Genomic DNA, 25787 nt, shown 5'->3' on the forward strand with positions numbered 1-25787 from the left:
ATTTTTATAAATGAACCAGCTGTATAATTCTTACTCTACTACATAAAAATCTACTGAAAATATGCTTAGCCAAATGCTGATCCATTTCCATTATCCATTATGGTCTTTTCCTCAATCGAAAGCAATCCGGTGTTTTAAAATGTGAATACATTTTGTGACAGCAAGTCAACTTGTGCTTGAAAGGAGGTGGAGAAGTTATGAGTCACAGATGGGAACACAGGCAAAAGGAGACAATGAATTTTGGCCCCAGGACCCTGAAAACCTAGCTACTGCTCTTCCCTCATTGGGCTCACCTGAATGATTCACTATTATACATGTTCCTTAATCCCCTTCCTTCCTATCTAGTCTGGGAACGCACCCCTTAGATCATCTCTGCTCTTTATAACCTATAACCCCTCTTTAACCACTAGCTCCCACCCTGCTGTCTGCAAACATGCCTAGAACCTCCCGTTTTCTTGACCATGATGTTCCCTCAAATTACCCTCCTCTCTTCTCTTTTATAGTCAAACTCCCAGAAAAAGCTGTCTAAGCTCATTGCTTCCACCTTCCTCACATTCCACTCACTGCTCAGCCTCTAGCATTCTGGCTTCTGAATTAAGCCACTCAAAGGTAATTCATCTCTTCATTGCTCAATCCAATGATCCTCAGGCCACATTCTCCTAGAAAGCCTCTCCTGAATTTATGTGACATCACTTTCTCCTGATTCTCCTCCAGTCTGTCCAACTGACCCTCCTCACTTTCTTTAACTGGAGTACCATTCGTATTCCACCCCTTAGGGTATGAGTGTCCCCAACCCAGGGATCTATCCCGTATCCTCTCTTCTCTTCTTTCACTTTGCTCATTGGCAATGACTTCCCAACCCTACCTAACATGTCCTGGTCTCTCTCCTGAGCTCTGGACCCCATTACCAACTGCCTGCTGGATGGCCCCACCTATTCAAACAACTCATCTTGTCTAAAGGAGAATCCATTATTTTCCTCCACCTGAAACACACTGTATCCTGCCTTTCAAATTTCTGTCAAGCAGTCTGCCAACCTTCCAATCACTCAGCTTTGTAAGCTTTGCCCTCCATGCCCAATCAGTTGTCAAATTCTGTCAACTTTGTCTCCGTTATGTCTACTGGTATCTCCTGTTTTGGGCTCCCATTGCTTCATACCCGGACTAAAGCAATTAGCTCCTGCTAGGTCCCCCTTCCTCCAGTCTCTCACTTCACAGATACAGCTTCTAACCAGGGGCCAAAGGAATCTTCTTGAAGCACAGGCCTTACTATGATGCTCTCCTCTGGAGTTATTTCCTTTAGGGTAAAATACAAGCTCTACCCTTGGCATTTAAAGACCCTTACAAACGGACGCTAACCCGTGTTTCTAGGCTACCCGTGCCTTCCCCTCTCAGATCACCTCCTATCTACTCTGCAGGTGTTTCATGTGCATATAAGAACATAAGGCTGTCAGGACAGGGATTGGTTCTGCGTTTTGTTGCTTTTTGGTTTTTGGTGTTTTTTGTAGCTCCAAGCATAGTGCCTGGCACCTAGCGAGTTCTTCATAAATGCTTGTTGACTGAGTAAGCTGATTTCACATTATTCCTGTCCACTATACTTGCTACTCCTCATAAATTGCATTCCCATTTCCTGTCCATTTGCCTTTGCTCAGGGTGTCTCCCATGCCTGGAATGCACCTCTGCCTCTCCAAAGCCACTCAAGAGTCAGATCACATTCCACAGGGACTTCAGATTCACCACCTCCCTAGCCAACCCCCTCCCTCCTCCTGCCATTACTATGTGTTGAATTTCTATGACCCCAGGAGAATGTTAGCTCTTTGAGGGCAGGCAATGTTTCATTTTTGTCTTTGTATACTCAGCACAGTAAGCATCTGGAACAGAGAAGCTGAATTGAATTGAAAGAAAGAAAAATTTTGAGGTAAGGGCTAAACTGATAGACTGGGGGGGGGGGGTAAGGTTTTAATGAAGGTCTTCTGCTATGGTGATAAAGATGATGGTAGGATCAGGAGTTAGTGGGCCCAACCATTGGTCTGGATGATGAAAATCCCTCCTGCTCCTGTCCCTGTCTTCTTGGCAGAATTTCCCTATACAAGGGCTTAAATGAGAGTCTTTTTCCTTAAAGTCAAGCTAATTTAAGTTTTTAATAAATCAGCACATCCAGGGGTGGCTAGGTGGTGCAGTGGATAAAGCACTGGCCCTGGATTCAGGAGGACCTAAGTTCAAATCCAGCCTCAGACACTTGACATTTACTAGCTGTGTGACCCTGGGCAAGTCACTTAACCCCTATTGCCCCCACAAAAACAAACAAACAAAAAAAAAACTTTAGCACATCCAGAGAGCTTTCAGAATTAGGGTAAAGGTGGTGGAGGGAGACACCCTTCAGACAGCAGCATTTTCTGGGGGGTTCCCTCCCACACCTCTATTTCTCCCTTACAATATCTACCTTCCAGGAAAAGTGCAAGAAAAGCAAAAAGAAGACTCCCTACTGCAATTGTGATCTCCATATTAAAAGGCTCTTCCTATCACCTTCCCCTTTTGATGGTTCCTTCCTACTTCCTAGGAGAGCTCAGCTGATTCCTCTCCCCTTCTAATGTTTTGCTTAATTTTGGGGCTGAGTTAAGTGGGGGCCCCAGAGCTAACCCCTCCATCCAGGTGTGGTTCTATTTCTTGCTATCTAGGAGTGGCAGCACACACCTCACTGCAGCACCCTCCCCACATCCTGCACAGTACTAGTTTGAGCTTCTCTCTCCTAGCTAAGGTCTCGGGGGCCCTTCCAAAGGTAATATTTACTACTATGTCAGAACAAAGTATGAGCCTTGAATCTGATAACATATCAGTATGAGTACTAATGATTATAAGCCATTTCCACAGTTCCCATTTGAGGGGGAAAAACACCCCTCAAAAGCAGCCAATTTCTCAGGTCTCTAAAATCCAATACATCTTAATGAGAGTTAATGAAAATTTCACGTCTTGTAACACGTAGGCCAGACAAGGGCTTGACAGGCCCCTCCTCACTACAGATTCAGTCATACCTACAGAACCCTTAGGACAAAGGCACTGCTGAAGGGGTTAGCGTCACTCATTCTGAGAGGAGAGAGGGATAGCTGTGAAGAAAAGAGAGCCAGAAACGTCGAAAGCATGCATAATTCCCCAGAATCCCTACAGTGTTGGGCTGTCCAGGCTGCAACTCACTGGAGAGTCATTGCAAGAAGCTACATGCACACAGGAATTGAGAAACGGAAGCCGCCTAGGAAAAGAACCCATCATGAGAGGCTGTCACACTCCTAACCTGCGCAGCAGCTAGCGCGCTCTTGTGGTCTTCCAAAGTCACTACTAGGTGTTCGTGCTCGGTCAGTAAATTCTTATGCTGTTGCTACATAGAGAAAGAATTTTGACATGTTGAGCTTTAAGATCCCAAAGCATATGTTTCTGCAGCTGATAGTCACATGACTGTATGTTGGGCTCAACTGTGCAAACTGACTTTTCAACCCTCCCCAACCCCCCCCCCCAAAAAAAAATCCCAAGGAAAAAGCCAAGCTCTGTATTTCAATCTCCTTTGGTCTATACTCTTATTTTAAGATGGAGAGTTTTGAACACAATCAGTGAGACTACAGAATAGGAAATCAAAGTCAAAATGGAGACATCTGGGGATCCCAGCAAAAAGTGGAATATGAGGACCCCACCATTTACCTGCTGTGTGACCTGTGGCAAGTCACTTTCCCTTTGGGCTGCCTTATCTATAACACCAGAGATGGGCCTAGATCAGGGCTCATGAGAGGATCCATGAATGGATTTACGAGGGGTCAGTGAACTCTGATGGGAAAAAATTACATCCTTCTTTTCACTAACCTCCAACTGAAATCAAGCAATTTCTTCAATGATGAATAGTACATTTTTTAAAAGCCTGAGTTGGAGAAGAGAGGTCCATGGGCTTCACTGTTTGGGTTCCATGACCCCACAAAGCTTAAGACCCTTGGACTATAAGGTCTCTAAGGTTCTTTCCCATGCTGAATCCAGTATCTGGTGATCTTTCATGAACAAAGCTGGCTTGGGCCCAGGTTGCTAAACAATACCATACTAAAATCAAAGGACCACATTAGAACCGAGGGCAATCATAGGGATGTGTCCAAGGGTATGTGGACATTTTTGAGGCGAAGTTCCAAAGGTAGCTGTGCATTCTGCTTGAAGAAGAGTTAACATAAAAGCCCGGATTTCCTCCAGCATTGACTAGTGACTCTTCCCTAACCCATATACATTAGGATTCAATTCTGTTAAATTTCACTGATGCTGAATTTCCCAGAAACACATTTTTTACATGAAGCACAGGAAGCTTGCACAAAATAGCAGCTTTTTTCTCTTAAGTTGACATTCATGAGGGAAAAAGAGCTTTCCTCCATCCTCAGTGTTTGAGTATGAGCTGGTCTTTCTCACCTTCGACAAGAAGCCATTGGCATGTTCCCTTCATGCTAGTGGCTCCTCTCCGCTGGTCATCACCAGTTTATCACACATACAACTTGTCTGTATGGAGCAATTTACACATTATCTTGTCTGTCAGACGGAGCCCCTGAAGAGCCGGAGCAGTCTTTTGCCTTTCTTAGCACTTAGTACCGTGCCTGGCACATAGTAGGTATTTACTAGATGACTGTCCTTTGGTGAACTTGACTCCTATAGTCCTCACCAGAGTTCTCAATAATTCTTAGGCACAGAGTATGTGCCAAGTGGTTCTAAACCTCCTTCAAAGACACCCAGCCAGTGTGTGCCTATCAACTGTGTTCAGAACATGAGGCTTGAACAATTCTCTTTCCTTTCTCCCACAAGAACTGATTTGAATCTCTAAGGTATTGTTTCAAGAATGTTCACACTGATCCCGATGCGGATTTTCCTTCTTACCACTCGTCATCTGTTTAATCAGAAGTGACCACTTAGCCTGATTATCTTCCCAAGGCTCTCAAGCAATAAGAAAGCAATGGTGAAGCCTTACGGTAGGTACCAAAGAACCAACTGAGCCTTGACTCCATGGACCATGCCCAACTATAAAGCTCAGCCCCTAAACCTTGGTACATCCCAGATCTCAGAGCTGAAAGGGACCTCAGCCACCACCACCACCATTGAGCCAGAGCCACAGCTGAAAAGGAGACCCCACTGTAACAGTCTGAGCAAGTGGCCCTTCAGCCTTTGCCCAAAGACCTTCAGGGAGGGGAGGCCCATGACTTCCCGGGTCAGTTCATTCCACAGAGTAAAGGACAGAGCTATACTCAGAAAGACTGGGGCTATTCCCTCCATGGACGATTGCCAGCCTTAGGACCCTGGGCAAATCCTTTAGCTCCTTTGAGCTGCAGTGTTTGGCATCTGGAAAACGAAAGGCCCGGCTTTCACAACCACTAAGGTCCTGTCCAATTCTTTATCTATAAGGACATTAATCAGAAGGAAGAGATTATGTTTTTACATGAAATTTAATTCTGCTTCTTTGCCACTTCTACCCATTGCCTCTAGATTTGGCCTCTGGGGTTCAAGTGGAACAGTGACACAGTAGACAGAAGCTCCAGTCCTGGGTCCAAGGACCAGGGGTTAAATCCTGCTTCTGATTCTCAGGATCAATGTAAGGGCCAGGCAAGGACATCACTCTCTTGGGCTTCCCCTTCCTCATCCTTATTCTCATCCAGGGATTGGACAAGGGCCTCTGCCATCCCTCCAACTCTAATCCCATAATGCTACCACTCTCCTCTTCCATGGAGACCCTTCAAGCTGGCACATCCTCCCAGGCAGGTGAGACATGCCCTGCTCCTTCACTCCATCATCAGGTGGCAGGACCCTCTTCTGGAGGATCCTCAGGTTACCAGACAAGGGCCAGGGAGGGCCCAGGTGCTCCAAGAGGGTACGGTACGCTGGACAATGCTAAGCAGCCAAAGAGCCAAGAGACCTGGGACTGGACTGAACGTACCTTTACATCTTGAAGCTGCGTGTGCATGTCTTGGTGAGCCTTCCTTAGCTGTCTATTCTCTTCTCGCAAATTGTAAACTGTTTCTATTTTAGAAAAAAAGGCAGAGTTAAATAATGAAAAGACTTCAATATCCACATATCGCATGGAATCCTGACAAACTGCTTCAAGATGGATTTCCCATCAGAACTCGCACCCCAATTCATGCACAGGGGCAGAGGGGTGCTGCTCGCCACACAAAGATAACACTGGGGGGCGGCTAGGTGGCCCAGTGGATAGAGCACCAGCCCTAGAGTCAGGAGGACCTGAGTTCAAACCCAGCCTCAGACACTTGACACTTACTAGCTGTGTGACCCTGGGCAAGTCACTTAACCCTCATTGCCCCGCCAAAAAAAAACAAAAAACAAGACAACACTGCCATCACTTCATCTCATCATCCAAACCAATTTGGTTTTATGAACAAATCCTTACAAATGAGACAAGCCATTCAGCTTGAAAAAATTTTTGTGTATTAACAGGTACACCTGTATGGAGGGATGCTAGGAGGTCTAAAATATGTGATCTCTATTTTGAAAGGAACAGACATATTCATTTTTTTCAGGGACAGGGCCACTATGTCTCATTGTCATCTGCCTGTATTCTCATTGGCCTCAAAAACAAGTTTCACCTGAGGAGCACCCAAGAGCCATTCAAGAGAAGTCAAAATAAAGACTATGCTAGGAAAAGCTTCTTCATGTATGAGCTGATTAGATGGCGCTCCATAGCCCTTGGACTCTGAGCAGATTCTTTAGATAATTCTCATGCCTTCTTCCTCTTTCTTTTCTCTCTCTTTCTCTCTCTCTCTCTCTCTCCCCCCCCTTCCTTCCTCCTTTCCTTTCTTTTTTTTTTAATTTTATTTTTTTGTGGGGCAATGAAGGTTAAGTGACTTGCCCAGGGTCACACAGCTAGTACGTGTCGAGTGTCTGAGGCTGGATTTGAACTCAGGTCCTCCTGAATCCAGGGCTGGTGCTGTATCCACTGCGCCACCTAGCTGTCCCCCCTTCCTTTCTTTTTGCAGATAATCTGATCCAATACATATCAATCTGTTCAAATTCTGACTTTTTATATTTAAAAAACCCCTCGATTTGCAGTTGCATAGGTAGAAGAGACTACCAGTGAAGAAATTCTGTCTTCATGAGACAGAAAGGAACCTGCTCTGCAACATACACTGATAGGTCAAGCGCCTTGGCCAGGGATGTGTCAGAGGTAGGACTTGAACTCAAGCCAGCTCTTTTATCTATTATACTTTCATGCTGCCTTTGCCCGGAGTCAAATCAAATGCTCCATCTCTACCTTTACAGTTGGAGGGCAGGCAGCCTTACTGATTGTTATCTGGGCAAGCAAGGTCAAGTTCTGTCCCCCTTAGAGACTCCCCAGGGCTCTCCCCTCACCAACCTTCTGATGTAAAGATCTCTTTTCATGCCTTCCCTGGATATGCATTTGACTAAGATGGGATTTAAAAATAGATCAAGCCCAAGCCAAGAAATACTAACTTGGAATATAAAATGAAGTATTAACTTGGCCACCAATGATGGACAGGAGAAGCTGATTCACAGGAAATACCCTGGCTATGGCCTGCCATGAACCAAAATGTCCTTGGATCCAATGCAATTAAGTACACACACACACACACACACACACACACACACACACACACACACACACACACGCAGTGTGCTAGGCACTGTACTAGGTGGTAGAAACACTTCAATACAAACAAATTAAAAGGCATAGGCAATGCCCTCAAGGACAGCAGGAGGGAGACCACATACATATAGATGTATAAACAAAAGAGGAGCATGTTGTATTAGACAGAGGTGACCTTGTAGTAGGGACAGTCAGGGCTAAACCCCCATCTCTCACATGGAACACTGTGGGACCCTGAGTAAGCCCCTTAGTCTCTGTGTCCCAAGCAGCTCACAGATGCTCATACACACACACACACACACACGCACGCACGCACGCACGCACGTAGAGCCTGACAGGACCCCAAAGGTTATCCAGTCCAACACCCTCAGATTACAAATGAGGGAACAGAGACCAAATGATTTCTTGACCTGCCTGAGGTCCACCACTCAGGGAGTGAACTCCACAGCCAGAATGGGAAGCCAGGGACGCTACCTCCCACTGCCCTGCCCTCTGCACTGCCTTCCATTGCTCTGGAAGACGCTAAGCTATAGACTACGGGTACTTCTGTGTGGTTAGGGGCTCTTTACCCTGAGCTCCCTACCGTGAAAAAACTCTAGGGCCAATCAAATAGTAGGAAGAGGAATAGGAGGAGGAAGAGAAGGAAGAGGAACAGCAGGGGAAATACATGGGAGGAAATAACAGAGCTAAGAGAAAGATATAAAGTTCTCTAAGAAAACATGAAGAGTGGGCAGCCCTGGATTCAGAAGGACCTGAGTTCAAATCTGACCTCAGACACTTGACACTTACTAGCTGTGTGACCCTGGGAAAGTCACTTAACCCTCATTGTCTTGAAAGAAAGAAAGGAAGGAAGGAAGGAAGGAAGAATGGAGGGAGGGAGGGGCAGCTAAGTGGCGCAGTGGATAAAGCACCAGCCCTGGAGTCAGGAGTACCTGAATTCAAATCCGGCCTCAGACATTTAACATTAACTAGCTATGTGACTCTGGGCAAGTCACTTAACTCCAATTGCTTCATTTAAAAAAAAAGAATGGAGGGAGGGAGGGAGGGAGGGAGAGAGAAAGAGAGAGAGAGAAAGAGAGAGAGAGAGAGAGAAGGGAAGGAAGGAAGGAAGGAAGGAAGGAAGGAAGGAAGGAAGGAAGGAAGGAAGGAAGGAAGGAAGGAAGGAAGGAAGGAAGGAAGGAAGGAAGGAAGGAAGGAAGGAAGGAAGGAAGGAAGGAAGGAAGGAAGGAAGGAAGGAAGGAAGGAAGGAAGGAAGGAAGGAAGGAAACATGAAGAGGGACAGAACAATGCTAGGGATTGTATGGGTCTGGGGAGAGGGCATCAAAGAAAGGATGCATGAGCTGAGCCAGCATTTTTGCTCTGGACCCCAAAACTTCATGCTCTACTGAGTGACATAACCAACCAGGAAGCCCCACAGTGCACTAGTCCAGGTGCTATCTGTTCTGATCAGCTGCAGAAAGGATGCCAGATACATCAATGATCACAGATGGGGCTAAAAGGAACCTCAGAGTCTGTCCAGTCCAACCCCCTCATTTCAATGCTAAAGAGCCTGAGGTGGAGTCACTTCCCCCAGGTCACACACAGCCATCTGGGGGTGGTTGTTGGTGGTAGGGATTGGGAGATTTGAATCCTTGTCCTCACCACAGCCACATCTCCAATTTCTTCTTCACTTCCATTATTCAAAAGTAAAAGTAGGAGTAGCTGGGGTCAGGGGTGGAACCTTTCCTTCCAAACCTCTCCTCTATCCTTCAAGCACCTTCTCTCAGTGCGCCCCGTCCCCACCCCCCAATCTTGTCCACAAAGTTCTGAAGAACTTCAGTGGATTTTGGTGCACAACTAAACCTTATTGTAGTGTGAAGCAACTTTGAGATCCGAGCTTAATGAAGTTAAGAAATATCAGAAGAATTTCACATTTTTCTAGTGAAATTAACTCAGGTTTTTAGAAAATAAGTAAATAGTCTCTCAGAGAAATTTCTTATCTTGGTCCTCTCCTGTCCTATGGAGTTGGGGTAGCTAGGTGGCAGGGTGTATAGAGTACCAGGCCTGGAGTCAGTAAGTCCTTAGTTCAAATTTGTCCTCAAACACAGGTACATGACCCTGGGCAAATCATTTAGCCCCTGTTTGCCTCATTTTCCTCTCCTGTAAAATGGGGGAAAATCAAAGTACCTACCTCCTAGAGTTGTTGTGGTCAAATGAGATGATTGTAAAGTACTTAATGTAGTCCCTGGCACCTAGTAAGCAGTATATAAATGTTGGTATCTCTTCTCCTTGTCCTCCTCACCACCGTTACCATCAGGCTGTGAGAGGGCCCGGCTCCCAGTTTGTGCTTTACCTGTCCTCTCTCTTGCCCATTTCTTACTTGGGTTCAGTGGCTGAAGGGGCTCTCCAGGCACTCCTCATGTTTTTCCTCCCTCCCCCTTGTGTGATAGGAGACGTAGCTATATTCTAGGAACTGAGGGCAGGTTATCTGGGAAATGGGATAGATTAAAGAAAGGAGGAAGGGGAAATACTATCATTAAGAAGAATTCTAATTACTGTTAATTGATAAAGGGCAATAAGTGTGAGATATGAGCTTAACGATGACTGATGACTCTGTGAAGTTTTTTTTTTTAAGTGAGGCAATTGGGGTTAAGTGACTTGCCCAGGGTCACACAGCTAGTAAGTGTTAAGTGTCTGAGGCCGGATTTGAAGTCAGGTCCTCCTGACTCCAGGGCCAGTGCTCTATCCACTGTGCCACCTAGCTGCCCCTGTAAAGCTCATTTTTACTGAAGGTGGGACCCAGGCTGATGTATGTTACTGACTGATTAGGATGAACAGCAACTAAGGCAGGACATTAAGCACTGATGAGCAAGGTCCCAAGGATGGGAGAGAAGCTTTAGGAATGATAAGAGTAAGGAAAGCTAAGTTGTAGAGACAGCATTAAGGTTCAGAAAGTACTTTACTATGGGATCCTCACAGCCATTCTGGAGGATGGGTATTCTTATTATCCTGTTTTTCAGAGGAACCAAAGAACCAAGGCTGAGCCCAGAATGACACAGATAGAAAGGTCTGGGTCAGGATCTGAACTCAGGTCTTTGTGACTCAGCATCCAGCATTCTCTTTATGACCTATCTTAGTGGGTTCAGATTCTCCAGCGGAATCAGGTTATGTGACCACTTGAAGCCAATCACATAGTTACAAACGCACCACATGCCTGATGTCTGCATTATTCTGTGATCCCTCTGTGGATATAAATCCATCCGGCACCTATCCGAGAGTTGAGGACAGATAACTCAGACACTCCTCACCCATCTAAAATAAGCTTGGATGCAAGGTCAGGAAAGATAAGAGCTGAGAAATCAATCAGCCCGGACTTATTCTTTCCCAGGAATTGGTAATCAATCCACCATTACCTTTATTACTGGGGTAAGGATGTGATCATCTCCTGCCCTCTGAGTTCCCTCAGAACCCTTGTGATGCAGCATTGTCACTGACCAGGCCAAAGCTTCCTGCCTCTTCCTGCTGTCTCCCTTCCCTGTTCCTTCAGACCCATCCAGCTCAGCTCCATTTTTCTGGTGTCTCCATCCTTCATTATATCTACTCAAATGTGAGTTCCCTAAGGCCGGGACTGTTTTTACCTTTCCTTGCATTCCCAGAGCTTAGCATAGTGCCTGGAACATAGTAAGCACTTAATACTTGCTGATAACTTGCCTTCTGAAGTCCCTGCCTCCTGTGCCTGCTTCCTGAAAATGACTTTGTATCTGAGCAGGCAGATTTTTATTTTGGTTTTTTTTTTTTGCAGGGCCAAGTGACTTGCCCAAGGTCACACAGCTAGTAAGTGAATGACTTTGTATTTGAACTCTTTACATGTATTTTTGCCTCTGTATCCCCAGTCCACACCTATCTGTGAATACACCATCCTTCTCCTCTCCCACCCCAATGGATGCTGGGACTGCTTTGGTTGTCTTGGTATCTCCGGTGATGCTTTTAAAGGTAGCCAGAGGTGCAATAGTCATGGTGCTGGGCCTGGAGTCAGGAAGACCCAAGTCCAAATCAGACTTCAGATGCTTACTAGCTCTGTGACCCCAGGCAAGTTGCTAAACCTCTGTCTGCCTCAGCTTTCTCAACTATAAAATGGAGACAAGAGCAGTTACCTCTCAGAGGCATTGTGAAGCTGAAAAGAGCTAATACTTGTGAAAGTGCTCAGCACAGTTCCAGGCACATCATTCTTCATTCAGTCATCTTTTTTCCCAGTAGTGTCTGACTCTTCATTACCCTTTTGGGATTTTCTTTGCAAAGGTACTGGAGTAGTTTGGCTATTTCCTTTTCCAGTTCATTTTACAGATGAGGAAACTGAGGCAAACAAGGTGAAGTGACTTACCCAGTGTCACATAGCTAGTAAGTATCTGAAGCCAGATTTGAACTCAGAAAGATGAATGTTCCTGACTCCAGGCCCAGCACTCTATGCCCCATGGTACCATCTAGCTGCCCCTGTCACAGAGTAGTTGCTATATAAATGAATAATCCCTTTCCTCCTTTCCAATGCCTAGCACACTGTAAGCACTTAATAGATACACAGTACCTAGGATGTAAAATGAATGGATGAATAGTAGAGTGGAAAGGCTGCTAACAAAGTGACTTATGTGGAGCCAAGGTTTTCAAGTTTACAAGGTGTGTTCATTCTTTGTTGTTAATCCATAGAGAAACTCCCATCAGCTGGGACAAAGACCCCCCCCCCCCATTTATACACAACTCTCCTTCCAGTCCCAAATTTCTCCCTCAAGGCCCAATTTAAACTGCACCTTTCCCATTGACCCTTTCCTAATTCTTCCCAGCTGCTGATACCTCCCTGGAAAATCATCTTCTACTGAGGTTAAAGACACATAATTCTGTATGTAGACACCTATCTACATATCTCTCCTCATTCGCCACCCCACATTGCCTCCCTTGCATATAGAGACTGTTCCATCTTTGCTTCTGTATCTCTGGTGACCAGCAGAGTCCCTGGCTTGCACTAAGTAAGTGCTTACTAAATGCTTCTTGAGTTGAATGGTTAATCTGCCACACGAATCTTCCTAAATATAAATCATGGAACAGAAGATCCCAACAGCCTGCCTGAGATGCCTCCTCACCCAACTCCCAAGCAGCTCTTTGGGGAAAGAGGAGGGGGCATTTTTTCCCATTCTATATATGAATCTTTCTTCCAGATTTCTTTGGAATAATGATTTATTGAAGGAGCATGTTCTTGTAAGCATTGGGTCTACAGATTCAATTCAACAACCATTTATGAAATGTGCCTAAGAGGAACAAGGTACTATTCTATGCCGTGGGGCATTAGGACAAAATTGAAAATAGCACTTGCCCTTGAAAAGCATCCTATAGATGCTGACTTCTATCAGAGGTAGCTAGCTAGATGGTGCACTGGACAGAGTCCTGCCTACAATACTAGCTCTGTGACCCTCAGCAAATACTTAGCCTGTTCCCCATCTATAAAATAGGCATCAATATATAAAGCACTACATAAATGCTAGTCATTATTATTGCTATTATTAAAGAGCCAAGAATGAAGCCTTTTGCCCTTCCATTTTAAATACCCTTTAGTTTGGACAGCTCCTGCTCTTTCTCTTGCTGAAGCTGGAGGTATCTCTGCTTGTGGTCACTAAAGGTTCGACTGAAGTCATCGCCTTGTTTTCGATGTTCCTCCTCTAGGTCACTGTGTTGCTTCTTCAGCTCCTCATGCTGACTCTGCAAAGACCAACATGGAACCATTAAAAAATGTGTCATGTGAAAAATGGGGAAGAGGGTTCTGGGGAATTTCCTCTGTTCCCCTGGATCCAGCTCATAGCAAGAGGGAATCAATTGCAAAGGGGAGGGGGGAACAAAAACTTCCAAGTCCAACCCTTGGGAACACAGTCACCAATAATGTTTTCCTCTTCTTGCCCATCCTTTTCCCTACACATCTCTGAACCAGACAAATGGATTGGAATTGAGGTCAAGGTATGATTGACATGTAAAATAGGATTTTTGCTATATCTTTGAAGTCTGAAGGGGGTAACTAGAAAAAGGGGGGAAATCTCTGAGATACATGGGGTCCCAAATAACTGTCAATTATATAGAATGAAGTCTCCATCCTCTTGGATTCCCTCCATGTCCCACATCACCTTCACTACCTTTCCATTTCCAAGCTCAAATTCTCCTAGTCTTCTGCTTCCGTTGGCACCTCACGTCATAAATGTCAAGGATGTTTCCTTTGGGGTTCGCTTTCACTGGCAACACTGATATGTCCTACATGTCTATGGGAGCTTTTGATGCCAGTCTTATTATTTACTGTCCCAAGCTCTCAACTGATATTAATCCCATTACACTCAATAATCCTCCATGAAAGAATGCTGTGACTTAATACACCTGATATACCCTCAGGAAGCCGACAAGGTTTCAGTTTCAGTAGAGTTTTTGTACTTCTCCTCCCATCCTCATCATTCAGGTGAAGAGGAGACACAAATATAACAGTGGCAATTCATGGTTTCTGTGTCACTAAGAATGTCCTTTGGTGGGAAAAAAAAGGTCACTCCTACTGGTTGGATACAAAGGATTTTCACTCCTGACGTAAATGAATGACTTTCGCTAAGGCACTAAAGAAAGGAAATCTCTAAGTACAAATCGTATGCTTCTGGTAGCATATTAAATGTCTGCGTACCCTGAAGTTCATCTTGACACACCTAACTGCTCTTTGCTAAACTGACAACACTTTTGTCCAGAAGAGGCACAACAGAAGCCTAGTGTGGGGAGAAATAAACTAAAAATAAAAAGCCTGAAAAGTTTCCAATGCCAACAATGGGAAGGATAAGGGGACTTGATGAGGACAGATAAAATAAGCTAAACATGCAGAGTTTAGCTAGGCAATGACAGAGAGGGGCCTGATGAGTGTGCATCATTTCCCACCACGTCCCTATTTTATCTACTGCAGATACATGTCCCTTGATCTCCAACCTTCCGTTAATCACTCCGTGGACTAGCATCACTAATCATCTTAAGGGACAGTTAATTCATTCCTTCACTCACCAAGAGGGGGCCATTTTTTCATCTGATACTCACTTTCAACATCTGATGTTGCACATTCAATGCACTGTATCTGCTGTTGGAATCTTGCTGTAAAATTCAAGAAGAAAAAAGTCAATGCAAAGACACCAGATCTGCCTTGTGTGAAACTCAGCCTCTAGCTGTTAAGAGAATGATTTTGCTTCTAAATTGAATCCGGGATGAGAACAGAGTGTCTCTTTATTCCATGCTAGCAGTAAGGCTGAAAGGGTCAGGTATGGCTGTCATATTTAAGTGATGAAAAAAACTGGAGCTGGAGTCAAAGTCAGTATTGGATTTGAAGTTCTCTGAATACTTGGATTCAAATATAGCCTCCGTGGCTTGCTACCTGAGTGAGTGACCTTGATAGGCATTTTAACCTTCCTGGGGCTCATTTGTAAAATGAAGGGGCTGGAGGAGTGGATTGCTGAGGTCCCTTTGAGTTCTAAATCCATGAGCCTGTTTTCTATATGGAACAGACCCTTTGAAAGTCAGCTAGCCCACCCACTTCATTTCACCAATGAGCAAAGTGAGGTCCAGAAGTCAAGGGTCTTTGCCAAGGTGATGGGTGGGAAGGAGCAGAGTGAAGATTCCTACTCAGTTCAGCAACAACCTGATCCAATAAGCAATTATTAAGCACCTGATGTGTGCTGGACATTGTACCAGGCACATGGGATCCAAAGAGGAAAAGTTTCTGACCTCAAAAAACTGACATTCTATTGGGATGTACTAGAAACACTCTCAATAGACAGTGATGGACTTGCCTAAAGTTACATGGGCAGAGCATATAGCAGGAATTGTGCTCAAGACACAGGTCAAGATGTAAGAAGAGAGCCGTGATACTTGAAATCATTCCATTCTGAGAGACCGGGGCAGGGAAGGGAGATAGGCCCATGAGCTCAGCCTAAAGTACTCCTAAAACTGCCAAGACTTTCACATGATGGAGGTGAGTGAGCCAACTGACATCTGGCTTCTACATTTGTATACCCAGAGTCTGAGGATAAAAATTTCACAACCATATAACTAAGATAATCCCCACATTTTGTTTCCCTCTTGTAATTAATACATAGAGGTTTTCATAAAAAAACAAAAAACAACCTCATTTGTTTTAGGGCTGGCCTATCTTTAACAATGTCCAAGAAAATCCACATTTTGTGGAATCTGGGGAAGGAAAAAACACAAAGAAGTTGTGCTCCAAGACAGCATGATCCCACATGTGTAAGACTCCACGTCTATCTAAAAATGGCACCCAAAGCATATTATTGACTTTCAGAGTTTCTTTTATCTTGGTTTCTTCCTCTCTCTTGAAACTTATTAACTCTAGCCTAGCCTTTTATATCTAAATAAATCAGCTACATTACACACTTCATTTTCTTCTTACAATTATTGCTGGGGGGTTTTTTATTATTATTTCATATGAGTCACTATAACCCAGTGCATAAAAGGTAAAACTTCTGAGTCAAGAATACCAGAGTTCAAATCTGCCTCTAAATACCTGTGTGACCATGGGCAAGTCTCAGCTTTCCCAGAGTGAGGAGTCCTCACACCACAAGTTCCTATATGCTGGAGAGTCATGAGCCCTTCCTGTACAGAATTACCCATCTTTAACCACGGCCAGGAAAATAGCATTTCATTAGAATGTGGGAACTTAGCCAGTAGTCTTGAAAGTAATTTTCCTGTGGCTATAATTCACCTAAACCACTAACTACTCATTACCTTTCAACTCAAATAGCAAATAAAGTTTTTATTATTGTTAGTTTTCATTTGTTTTTTTTTCTCATATTCAGAGAAAGGTTTTTTTCCCCCCAAGGAAATGTAAAAGATAAGCTTCTTGAGGGCATGGACCATTCATTTTGTCATTTATTCATTTTATTTTGTTATTTCCAGTGCCTTTCATACAATATGCACTGGAAAAATCTTTGGCTTTTTCTGTACAAATGGTTTAGTGCCGAACATTCTTGTTAACTGAAGCCCATAGTGACACACTCAAAAACTTACCCTTCCTTTATTTAGTGTTTCTTGTGCTTCTAATTTATAAACCAGAAAATCTAGGAAATAAAAAGAAGAGACACAGATAGATAGGCAATGAATTTGGAGATGTTTTACAATGTCAGTCTAACTGGAAAAAGGCTTCTCATAAGACCCTAGAAAAAGGTTCTAAATTAAAAAAAAAATCACTTCCTTTAGGCAGCTTTGTATGGTTAACTTTGTTACTAAATTAAAGGGAACTATTTTTTTCTTTCTACTGATCTTAAAAGCTGAAGAAAACAAACCAAAAAAACACCCCAACAGTATAGAAAGCAAATTTTCTCAGTGAATAGTTTCCATTTTATTAGAGAAAATGGAAAAGGATGATTTATCACCAGCCACTAGATGGCACCATAAAATCATTCAAGATTGGAAGAACAGACTAGTCCAAACCATTCCATCCAAACAGCACTTAATGGTTCATAAGCTTTCTCATCCACTAGATGGCTCCATAAATACATACAGAATCTCGAAATGAGAAGTCGAGCCGACTTTCTCCTACAACATGACCACGGGCTTTTAACTTTATACTTAAAATGAAGTTAATAATAATACCCACCTCCCATGGTTCTTGTGAGGATGAAGTGAGATTTTTTAAACACCTTGCCTACTTTAAAGCAGCATTTAAGTGTTATTGTTGTTCTTACTATCATTATTCAGAAGACAACCTTTGGCTTTAATAAGATATTCCAACTAATGACATCTGTCACCTACCCTTCCAGGTTCCCAAAATACAGGAAGGGCCTTTGTGACCTTGAATTTTAGGATGACCACAAGAAAATGGGAAATTCAGGCTGTTGAAATTACAAAGGTCCCAAAGGAGCTGTGCTTTCTGAAAACAGTTTTTCATTTTTAAAAAAGTCAATTATGCCAACCCACACTGCTTCTCTTACCAGAACTGTTATATGCATTTAAACAACAATGATCAGATTCTACAAAAGAGGACATGCCAATCAAAGGGCATTTGTCAGACTACACATGCTTTGGGAGACACCTGGCAAAAGGATCAACTTATTACTTTTACTAAACATGACATGTCAATTCTGGTCTATTAGAGATACTTCCTCTCAAGAAAGGATATCTAAAGAAACATAAAATATCAAAAACACATTTAATGAAGGTCATAGAATCATTGATTCAGAGATGGAAGAGACCTTGGAGGTCATCAAGGTCAACCCCCTCTTTTGACAGATAAGGAAACTGAGGCCCAAAGAGGTTGAATGACTTGCCACATATATCTACTGTCTCTCTGATTCCAAATCCAGGGCTCAATCTATGTAATGTCAACTCCCTTTCTTAGTGACCATGAATGAATGTTCCTTATATCCAAAGGTCCAATGTCTCATAGAGATCAAGCAAAGCTTCCACCAAGGTGGAAAGAGTTTGAGCAAAGATCTAATGATGCACTAGATCACCCAAGGACCCAGCCAACAATTTCCCTGGCTGCAACATTACTTCCTGTTATAGTAAAAACCTTTGTGAGACATAAGTCTAGCTTGAGGGACTATGTACTGGATTAGGATCTCATAGGTTGTGTATTCTAATTCTGACTCCTTGAATTCTTGGTGTAACAATGAATATAGCTGGTTTACTTTCTGACACTGACCTTGAGTCAATTCCAGACATATTACACCAAAACAAATGGAAAGCCAACATAGTAGGTGTTCGAATACCGAACAATAAAAGATTTGAGCCAAATGAAAAGTTTTTTACCTTCTTTTGCTTTCTTGTGTTCAAGTCTCTCCTTCTGTAAAGATTTTTCTAGTCTTGATCTATGTTCATATACAACTGAAAAAGAAGAAAGGGGAAAAAAAACGGTGAATCCTGTAAGAATATCTATTCTCAAACACATTCAGGATAATTTCCAGAAACAGGAATGGGCTGGGAAAGGGAACAGAACCTTGCATATACTATGAAAGGTGTTTCTACCATAGGTGACCTCCTGCGTAGTGAAGCATCAAAACCCAGTAAGTTTCCTACTTATTGTGCTCCCACACATGAGTGGCTATTCTGGGCCAATCTTGAGCCAGAGGGCCTTGGGCCAAATCAGAACTCTTTTAGTTCCTTCCCATTTGACCTTGGCCAAGTCACTGGGCCTCAGTTTCTTCATCTGCAAAATGGTGGAGCCAGAGTAGGTCACCCCCTTAGGTCCATCCCTTTCTGAGACAATAACAATTAAGACATGGGAAAATGGCAGCCAGACATATGGGTTCACAAGGTAGGATGGGACAGACCAATAGTCTACAAATTTACATAAAAGTACAGTGCATATTCTGCATTTACTATGCTTAATAAATTTTCACTGAACTTAAAGAACAAGAGCTATTTGGCTAGGAACTCAATGTACAAGCTACTGGGGACATACAGAAAAAATGTGGAGCAAATGAATTGTTGGAATAATAAAAAAATAGACAAGGGAAAAATAGTAATTGTGAGAGCAGTTGTGGACAGACAGGCACACTTGTCTGCTGTTTGTTGCTAGAATTGTGAATTGGTTCAATTATTCTGGAAAATAGTTTGAAACTATTCGAAAAAGATCAATAGGTTGTTTATACCCTTTGATCCAGCAAAGCTACAGACACCCATAAATCCCCAAAGAAGTCAAGAAGAGAGGAAAAAGATCCTCAAATAATGGTGTTAGTCATTATAACAAAAGAAAAAAGTGCATAAACAAAATAGGTGTCCATCAATTGGAGAATGAACTATGATATAGAGATATAATGAGATATGGTTACACTGTGAGAAATGATCAATATGAACCTGAAAACCTGGAAAGACTTAAATGAACTGATGCAAATGGGAATGAGAAGAACCCGGAGAGAAACTGACATGGTGACCACAGTTATACTATGAAGGAAAACCACTCTGAAATATCTCAGAACTCCAAATCAAAGTAGATGATAACTAGAACCCGAAAGCAAAATGCCCACCTCTTGGCAGAGAGGTGACACACCAGAGATGCAGAATGAGATAGGGATCTTCAGATGTGGCCATTGTGTTGAACTATTTTGATGGACCATGCATAGTTGTTTCAAGTGAAGTTTTTTGTCTGAGGGCATAGATTAATGAGTGATGATAGATTTGCCATCAAAAAACGTCTCAAAAGACATTTTTAATTCAGAGAACACAAAAGTATAAAAGCAGACAAAAATAAACCAATCGTGATACATTTTCTGTTAAATGTAAAAATACATTTCTTAAAAACAAATGATAAATAATAACTCTAGCTTCTGATTCAATACTCCCATTCTCTGTTTGCGAAAATATTTGTGGATTGTCAATTTCATGAAAAAATTAAAAGGTTTTAAAAAACAAAATAAAGGCATTGCTTCAATGAAGCAATTTTTATTGAGGTATCAGGACTGGCTAGAGGAAAGGGAAGCTAGAAGAAATCTTCTCTGATAATCACAGGTAATTTAGCCATTATCATGATGTCAGAATTAGACACAGGAAAACCAGTATAATCGTGATCACTCAGAGAGGGTGAGGCACCGCCAACCTCAATATCATTTAGGTTCATAACACACACACACACACACACACACACACACACACACACAGAAAGAGACAGAGACAGACAGGGACAGAGACAGAGATCTATTCTCCAAACCAGGTGCACAGATTCCCAGATCCTGAGCTAAGTAAATACAATTAGGGTCATAAGGCTATACCAATACCATTCACCCACTTTGAAAACATGCATGTTTAACATGACTCAATGTGGACCAAATGACATCATTCCTGCCCTGGTGCTAGATACCTCATTTTCCTGTTGTTATGACCCAACTGGAGGTAGGACAAATAGGTAAACTGGGTGAGATTTACATGATGACAACAGCCTCCACTAGTGGCAGAAACATTTTAAACTCTCTAGCCTGTCCCTGCTAGGGGAACATATATGCTTAGAACAGGAAGAAAGCACTGGAAAATTAGGAGAAAGCTACGATCTTCTGGTAGCAGCCACATCAAGGTGTATGGCTGGCACAACAGTCAGGATGACCCATACATGAAGAGGAGGGGAGAGGAGAAGAAAGGAAAAAGAAAACAAAAGACAGGAAGACAGAGGAAGAGAGGAGAGGAAAGAAAAGAAAAAGAGATTGATTTTAGAAAGCACAGACTTGTAAAGTGCTTGATAAAATTGGGTGAAAGAACAACATGAAGTCAATCTGTCAACACCTTAAGTTAGGTGGTGCAGTAGATAAGAGCAGGTTCAGAAAGACTTGAGTTCAAATCTAACCTCAGACATTTACTAGCTGTTTGACACTGGAGAAGTCACTTGACCTTTCCTCAACCGTGAAATGGGGATAATAATACAAACATCTCCCTGCCATGGTTATTTTAAGGATTAAATGAGAGAACACTTGGTACTTAGCACAGTGCCTAGCACATACATAGTAGATGCTTAATACTCACATATTCTCTTTCCCTTCCCGCTTGGAGGAGAACAAGGTATTGGGCGATGCAGTCTGGCCTCAGCAAGGACAAATGCTGTTAGAGAAATCTAATCTTCACCAAGAGGGCGGAAGCTAATCACTGAGAGGAAGAAATACCTGCAATCTACCTACCTTAAGTAAACCTTTTTGGTTCACTCCCATCTGGCACACTCAAAGGTACTAAATAATTCTAGACATGTTCTCCCCAAGTGGGTCAAAAGCCCACTCCTCTCCACACCTCCACACCCCAGCTAGGTGGCCCAGAGGATAGAGGACTGGACCTGGAGACAGAAAAACCTGATATCAAATCTGGCCTCAACTACACAGTAGCTCATGACCCTGGCCAAGTCACTTAGCTTCTGTCTATCTTAGTTTCCTTAACTGTCAAATGGGGATAATAATAGCACTTACCTCCCAGGGCTGTTGCACGGATCAAATGAGATCAATATTTGCAAAGTGATAATATTTGATATTTGCACAGTGGCTGGCACAGGTGTTTAAGAAGTGCTTGTTTGCTTCCTTTTCATTCTATCCGCCCTCCCTCCCAAGCCTAAGAACCCTTCTGCCTACCTCAAAATGTACTCGCTACAGTGGATTTTTTGCCAGTCTTCAGACACCTATCTAGAATGATAGACCCAAGTAAAAGAAAGGAGGGGGAAGGACATAATAAATAAGAATATTAGTTATTTTCTATTTTGTATTAATGGCTTCTTGATATTAATATCACTAAGGTTATTTCCAATGGTTTCTCCAATTTATCACTGTCTTTTTGAATCCGGAGTCTGAATTTTGAATTCTTCCTCACTGCTACAGCAGAATGCCCTTATATTCAGGTGACTTGTGCAAACAACCCATGGGACTGAGGACTAGCTTTGGGGGCACATGACTTGTGTTTTATTGCCAAATACTCTCAGGACAGTGATAGGAATTGACATCCATATGGTCTTTAGCACTTATAAAGAACTCACTTGATGGCCGGATATGGTAGGTATCCAGCGATTATTGTGCCCATTTTTCAGATGAAAAAAACTGAGGCTTGGAGAAGTTAAGTGACTCAATTGCTGTCACACATTAGTAACTGCCATGGCTGGAATCTGTACTGTGGTCTTATACTTTATCCATTAACTGACACTGTTTAATATATGATATCGAAGTCTACAAGCAGCCATGTGCCTTTCTATGTTTTACAGAGTCGACATCGACGATAAATTACCTTTGAGGCAGTGGCTTGATTCAGCAACACACACACACACACACACACACACACACACACACACACACACACACTGGCACGCGCACGTGCACATCATTTGTTACCTATCCCTGGGTCAGACCACAAGAGCCACTCCTGGCCTGGGCTGTTTGCATAAATCATCTGAGTAAGGAAATTCTCCAGACTCTTACAGAGAGACTAGTACAACTGTGAGACAATATCAAAATTCAAAAGTGCCCTAGAAAATGGTAGCCACTATCCAATCCAAAACCTCAGTGACATCAACAGTAAAAGGCGAGAAATACAAAACAGAGGATAACTATCTGGGCATGAATTCCTCTAAAGCCACCACCACCACCACCACAACAACAACCAACCACCACCACCACAACAACCAACTTTCTATACTGCTACCTATGTGCCAGGTACAGGGCTAAGTGCTCTGCAGATTCTCTCATTAGATCCTTACAATAGCCCTGGGAGGTAGGTTCTACTACCAACATTGTACAGATGAGGAAACTGAGGCAACAGGCTTACGTGACTTGCTCAAGGTCACACAGCTACTAAATGGTTGAGGATAGATTTGACCTTGGGTCTTCCTGACTCCAGACCTGGCACTATCCCAGTATAAAATGCCTCTTGCAGAAAGGGTAGTGATATGCCAGTCTGCATCTCCAATCAGAAATCAAACCAAAAAACAAACAAACAGGTTTAAATTGTTAGTTCAACAAGCACCTAACAAGCCCCTAAGCTCCAGCTGTTCTCAATGATTTTATGGCTTATTGGGGTGGGGTAGGAGCTAACACCACAACATATAGAGAAAGGGACTACTTACTTTCCTGAGTCTAGGCTTATCTACAAAATGGGGGACTTGAATTAGCTGGCCTCCATGGTCCCTTCTGGCTATCTATCTATGATATCATAACCCTGGAAAAAAAACATTTCTGGGTGAGTCTAGCGGCTTGGGGCATCAGGGAAGAACTCACATAGGAAGTGGCCCCTGAGGTGAGGCCTAATGGGAGTTAAGGTCTCCAAGAAAATAGAAGGAAAACTTTCCTATTAATGAGTAGTTTTGGTCAGGGAGAAGTGGTTCTTCCCAAAGAGTGGGTATTATCAAAAGCTGTAGAAAGGTCAAGAAGGATCAGCACTAATGAAAGATCATTAAGTTTAGTAATTTAAAAAAAAACACATTATTGGTTTTAAAAAAAAGTTGGGAAGTTCCTTGTCCAGGAGCCTGGAAAACTCCCACGGATTTCCATCTGTCCACAGTGGGTTAAATGCAATCCCACCTGATACCAGGGCAACGCTCCAGCCAACCTCTCCTGATCCCTCCTAAATCCAATGATTACAGTGCAACCACCAAGATTAACTGAGCCCTTGCTAAGTGTATGAAGAGCAAAGCTCAGGCAGCCTGCTTTGGGCTAGGTCACAGTTTCTTTTTTCCTGGTGTTTAAAACTCTCGAGATGGAAATCTACTTAAAAGAATCATGGAAGTAAATGACATTCCTCATTTTGCAGACAGATGATAAAGCTATTTTTTTTTTTCATAAAACTTGAGCAAGGGGCAGCCCAACAGACCCAGCCGCTTTGCATCAATGTTTCCATCTGCAGTTCTAGAGAATGTCTCCATGGCCATTAAAAAAAAATAACAAATGAAAAAAAAATCATTCTTAATTCTAATGGAACTGGGCTTTTTTAGCTAGCGATTTTTCTCCAGAGGTTTTAGTGTGTTGCTGAGATGAAGGAAGATGGATAGTCAATCCTTGTCATAAATCTCTACTTTTCTATTTATATTTGAAAGTCAAAGACATCTGCCAGGATGAACTGATGCTACAAGAACCCCTGTACCAAGAAGCAGTCCCTAATGACTGTTCTCCAATCATCAAAAAAGCTTCCCAGGAAATGAGGGCAACAGTGATAAGGGTTCGATGGTGGGCCCTCGAGATTTGGAACACAGAACCACGCTGCAGTGTGTGCTCTGCTCACATCCTTGGAAATCAGGAGCAAAGATGAAAGCCGGGATGCTCATCTACTCTCCTGCTTACTGAAACGTAGCCGAGTATTTTCTGTGCAATCAGTAGTGGAAGCAGGCGCCTGCTTTTCTAAGTACTTGGTGTGTGTGTGTGTGTGTGTGTGTGTGTGTGTGTGTGTGTGTGTGTGCATGTGTGTGTTTTTTTAATGTACCAGCTTCTTAAAGCAATATTTTTTTTTCATTTTATCTCTTTGACTCACATCATAAAATCTCAAGAGATCAATTAAATGCACTATACTTACTCAATCAGCAAAACATAGATCAGTTTGGAAAACAAAAAGCAGCCCAGCCCATCAATCCTGCCTGGAGAGGAAGAGTTCAAAGACTGCATTTAGTCTATAGCTCTCTAAACATTATACAGAGAAGTTTTCTTATAGGGTTTTAAAAAATTGTTAGAAGAGGGCAATGGTTCTTTCATCTACAGCAATAGCCCAGGATCAATTCCCCCATGGGATTCTATTTCCTCTGGCTGGCATAATTTTGCCTGCAAGATCATTTAAAAAATATATTTGCAGTAGAATTTGGGACTCTACATGAAACAAACTTCAGTGCTGTTTGCAAAAGCAAAAAGCTCTGAAAATGCATGCATTTTTTCTGCATGTGTCAAAAATAATAATCACACTTATTAACAGTAAGACTTCAGTGGATTTGTGATCTCATAGATTTAAGTATTCCCTCCACTAGCACTGATGTCATCCCTTTGATGCCTTTGCAGCCCATGTCCTGATTCTGCCATAAATTTTCCACATCCAGTGCTTTGGAGACCACCAATGGATCTCTGTGTCTGTTCACCCAGTAGGCCTGGGTCTTACCACATATTCAAACATATCCTTTTTTAGTTTGTTTTTGTTTTTTGCAGGCAATGGGGGTTGAGTGACTTACCCAGGGTCACACAGCTAGTAAGTGTCAAATGTCTGAGGCCGCATTTGAACTCAGGTCCTCCTGAATCCAGGGCCGGTGCTTTAACCACTGTGCCATCTAGCTGCCCCCCTAAACATATCCTTTTTGATCATGGATTTCTTTGGTCTCATACATCCCACTTCTTGAGCATAGGTTGTAATGGGAAACATGGTGCCAACTACTTGTGCCCACCATGGATCATCACTCTCTTCCTAGTTTCCCCAGCTTTGACTTTGTTGTTCCAAGAATGTCCAACCCTGCAGATTCACTAGAGAGCATTTCTGTTGAAAAGATGAGTCACGAGCATTTATTACTTTGTGCTAAATAAATGCTAGAGAGACAAAGATGATGCTGATACCCAAAAGGCTATCAACCAATCAATAAAGACACATTTATTGCTATGGGCCAGGGCATGAACTCTGCTAAATACCAGAGAGACAAAGAAAGGCAAAAATTCCCATCCTCACAAAGCTTATACTCTGTTGGCAGGATAAGAGAACACCA

The 25787-nt window shown here is 42.8% G+C and overlaps 1 protein-coding gene across 2 annotated transcripts in view; it reads right to left on the reverse strand.

Moving 5' to 3' along the window:
- The window catches only part of GOLIM4 (golgi integral membrane protein 4), a 99117-nt gene that overhangs the window by 20031 nt on the left and 53299 nt on the right, over positions 1–25787 (reverse strand). The window contains exons 2-7 of one of the 2 annotated variants that reach the window (XM_043995636.1): positions 18419–18493; positions 16676–16725; positions 14696–14749; positions 13195–13345; positions 5939–6021; positions 3287–3370 (exon numbers count right to left, since the gene is read on the reverse strand). In XM_043995636.1, the coding sequence (XP_043851571.1) occupies positions 3287–3370; positions 5939–6021; positions 13195–13345; positions 14696–14749; positions 16676–16725; positions 18419–18493 (497 nt within the window). The remainder of the gene's footprint in view (positions 1–3286; positions 3371–5938; positions 6022–13194; positions 13346–14695; positions 14750–16675; positions 16726–18418; positions 18494–25787) is intronic. The other variant, XM_043995637.1, reaches the window with a different exon arrangement.

The sequence above is a fragment of the Dromiciops gliroides genome, chromosome 3, assembly GCF_019393635.1.
Source record: "Dromiciops gliroides isolate mDroGli1 chromosome 3, mDroGli1.pri, whole genome shotgun sequence".
Lineage (NCBI taxonomy): Eukaryota > Metazoa > Chordata > Mammalia > Microbiotheria > Microbiotheriidae > Dromiciops > Dromiciops gliroides.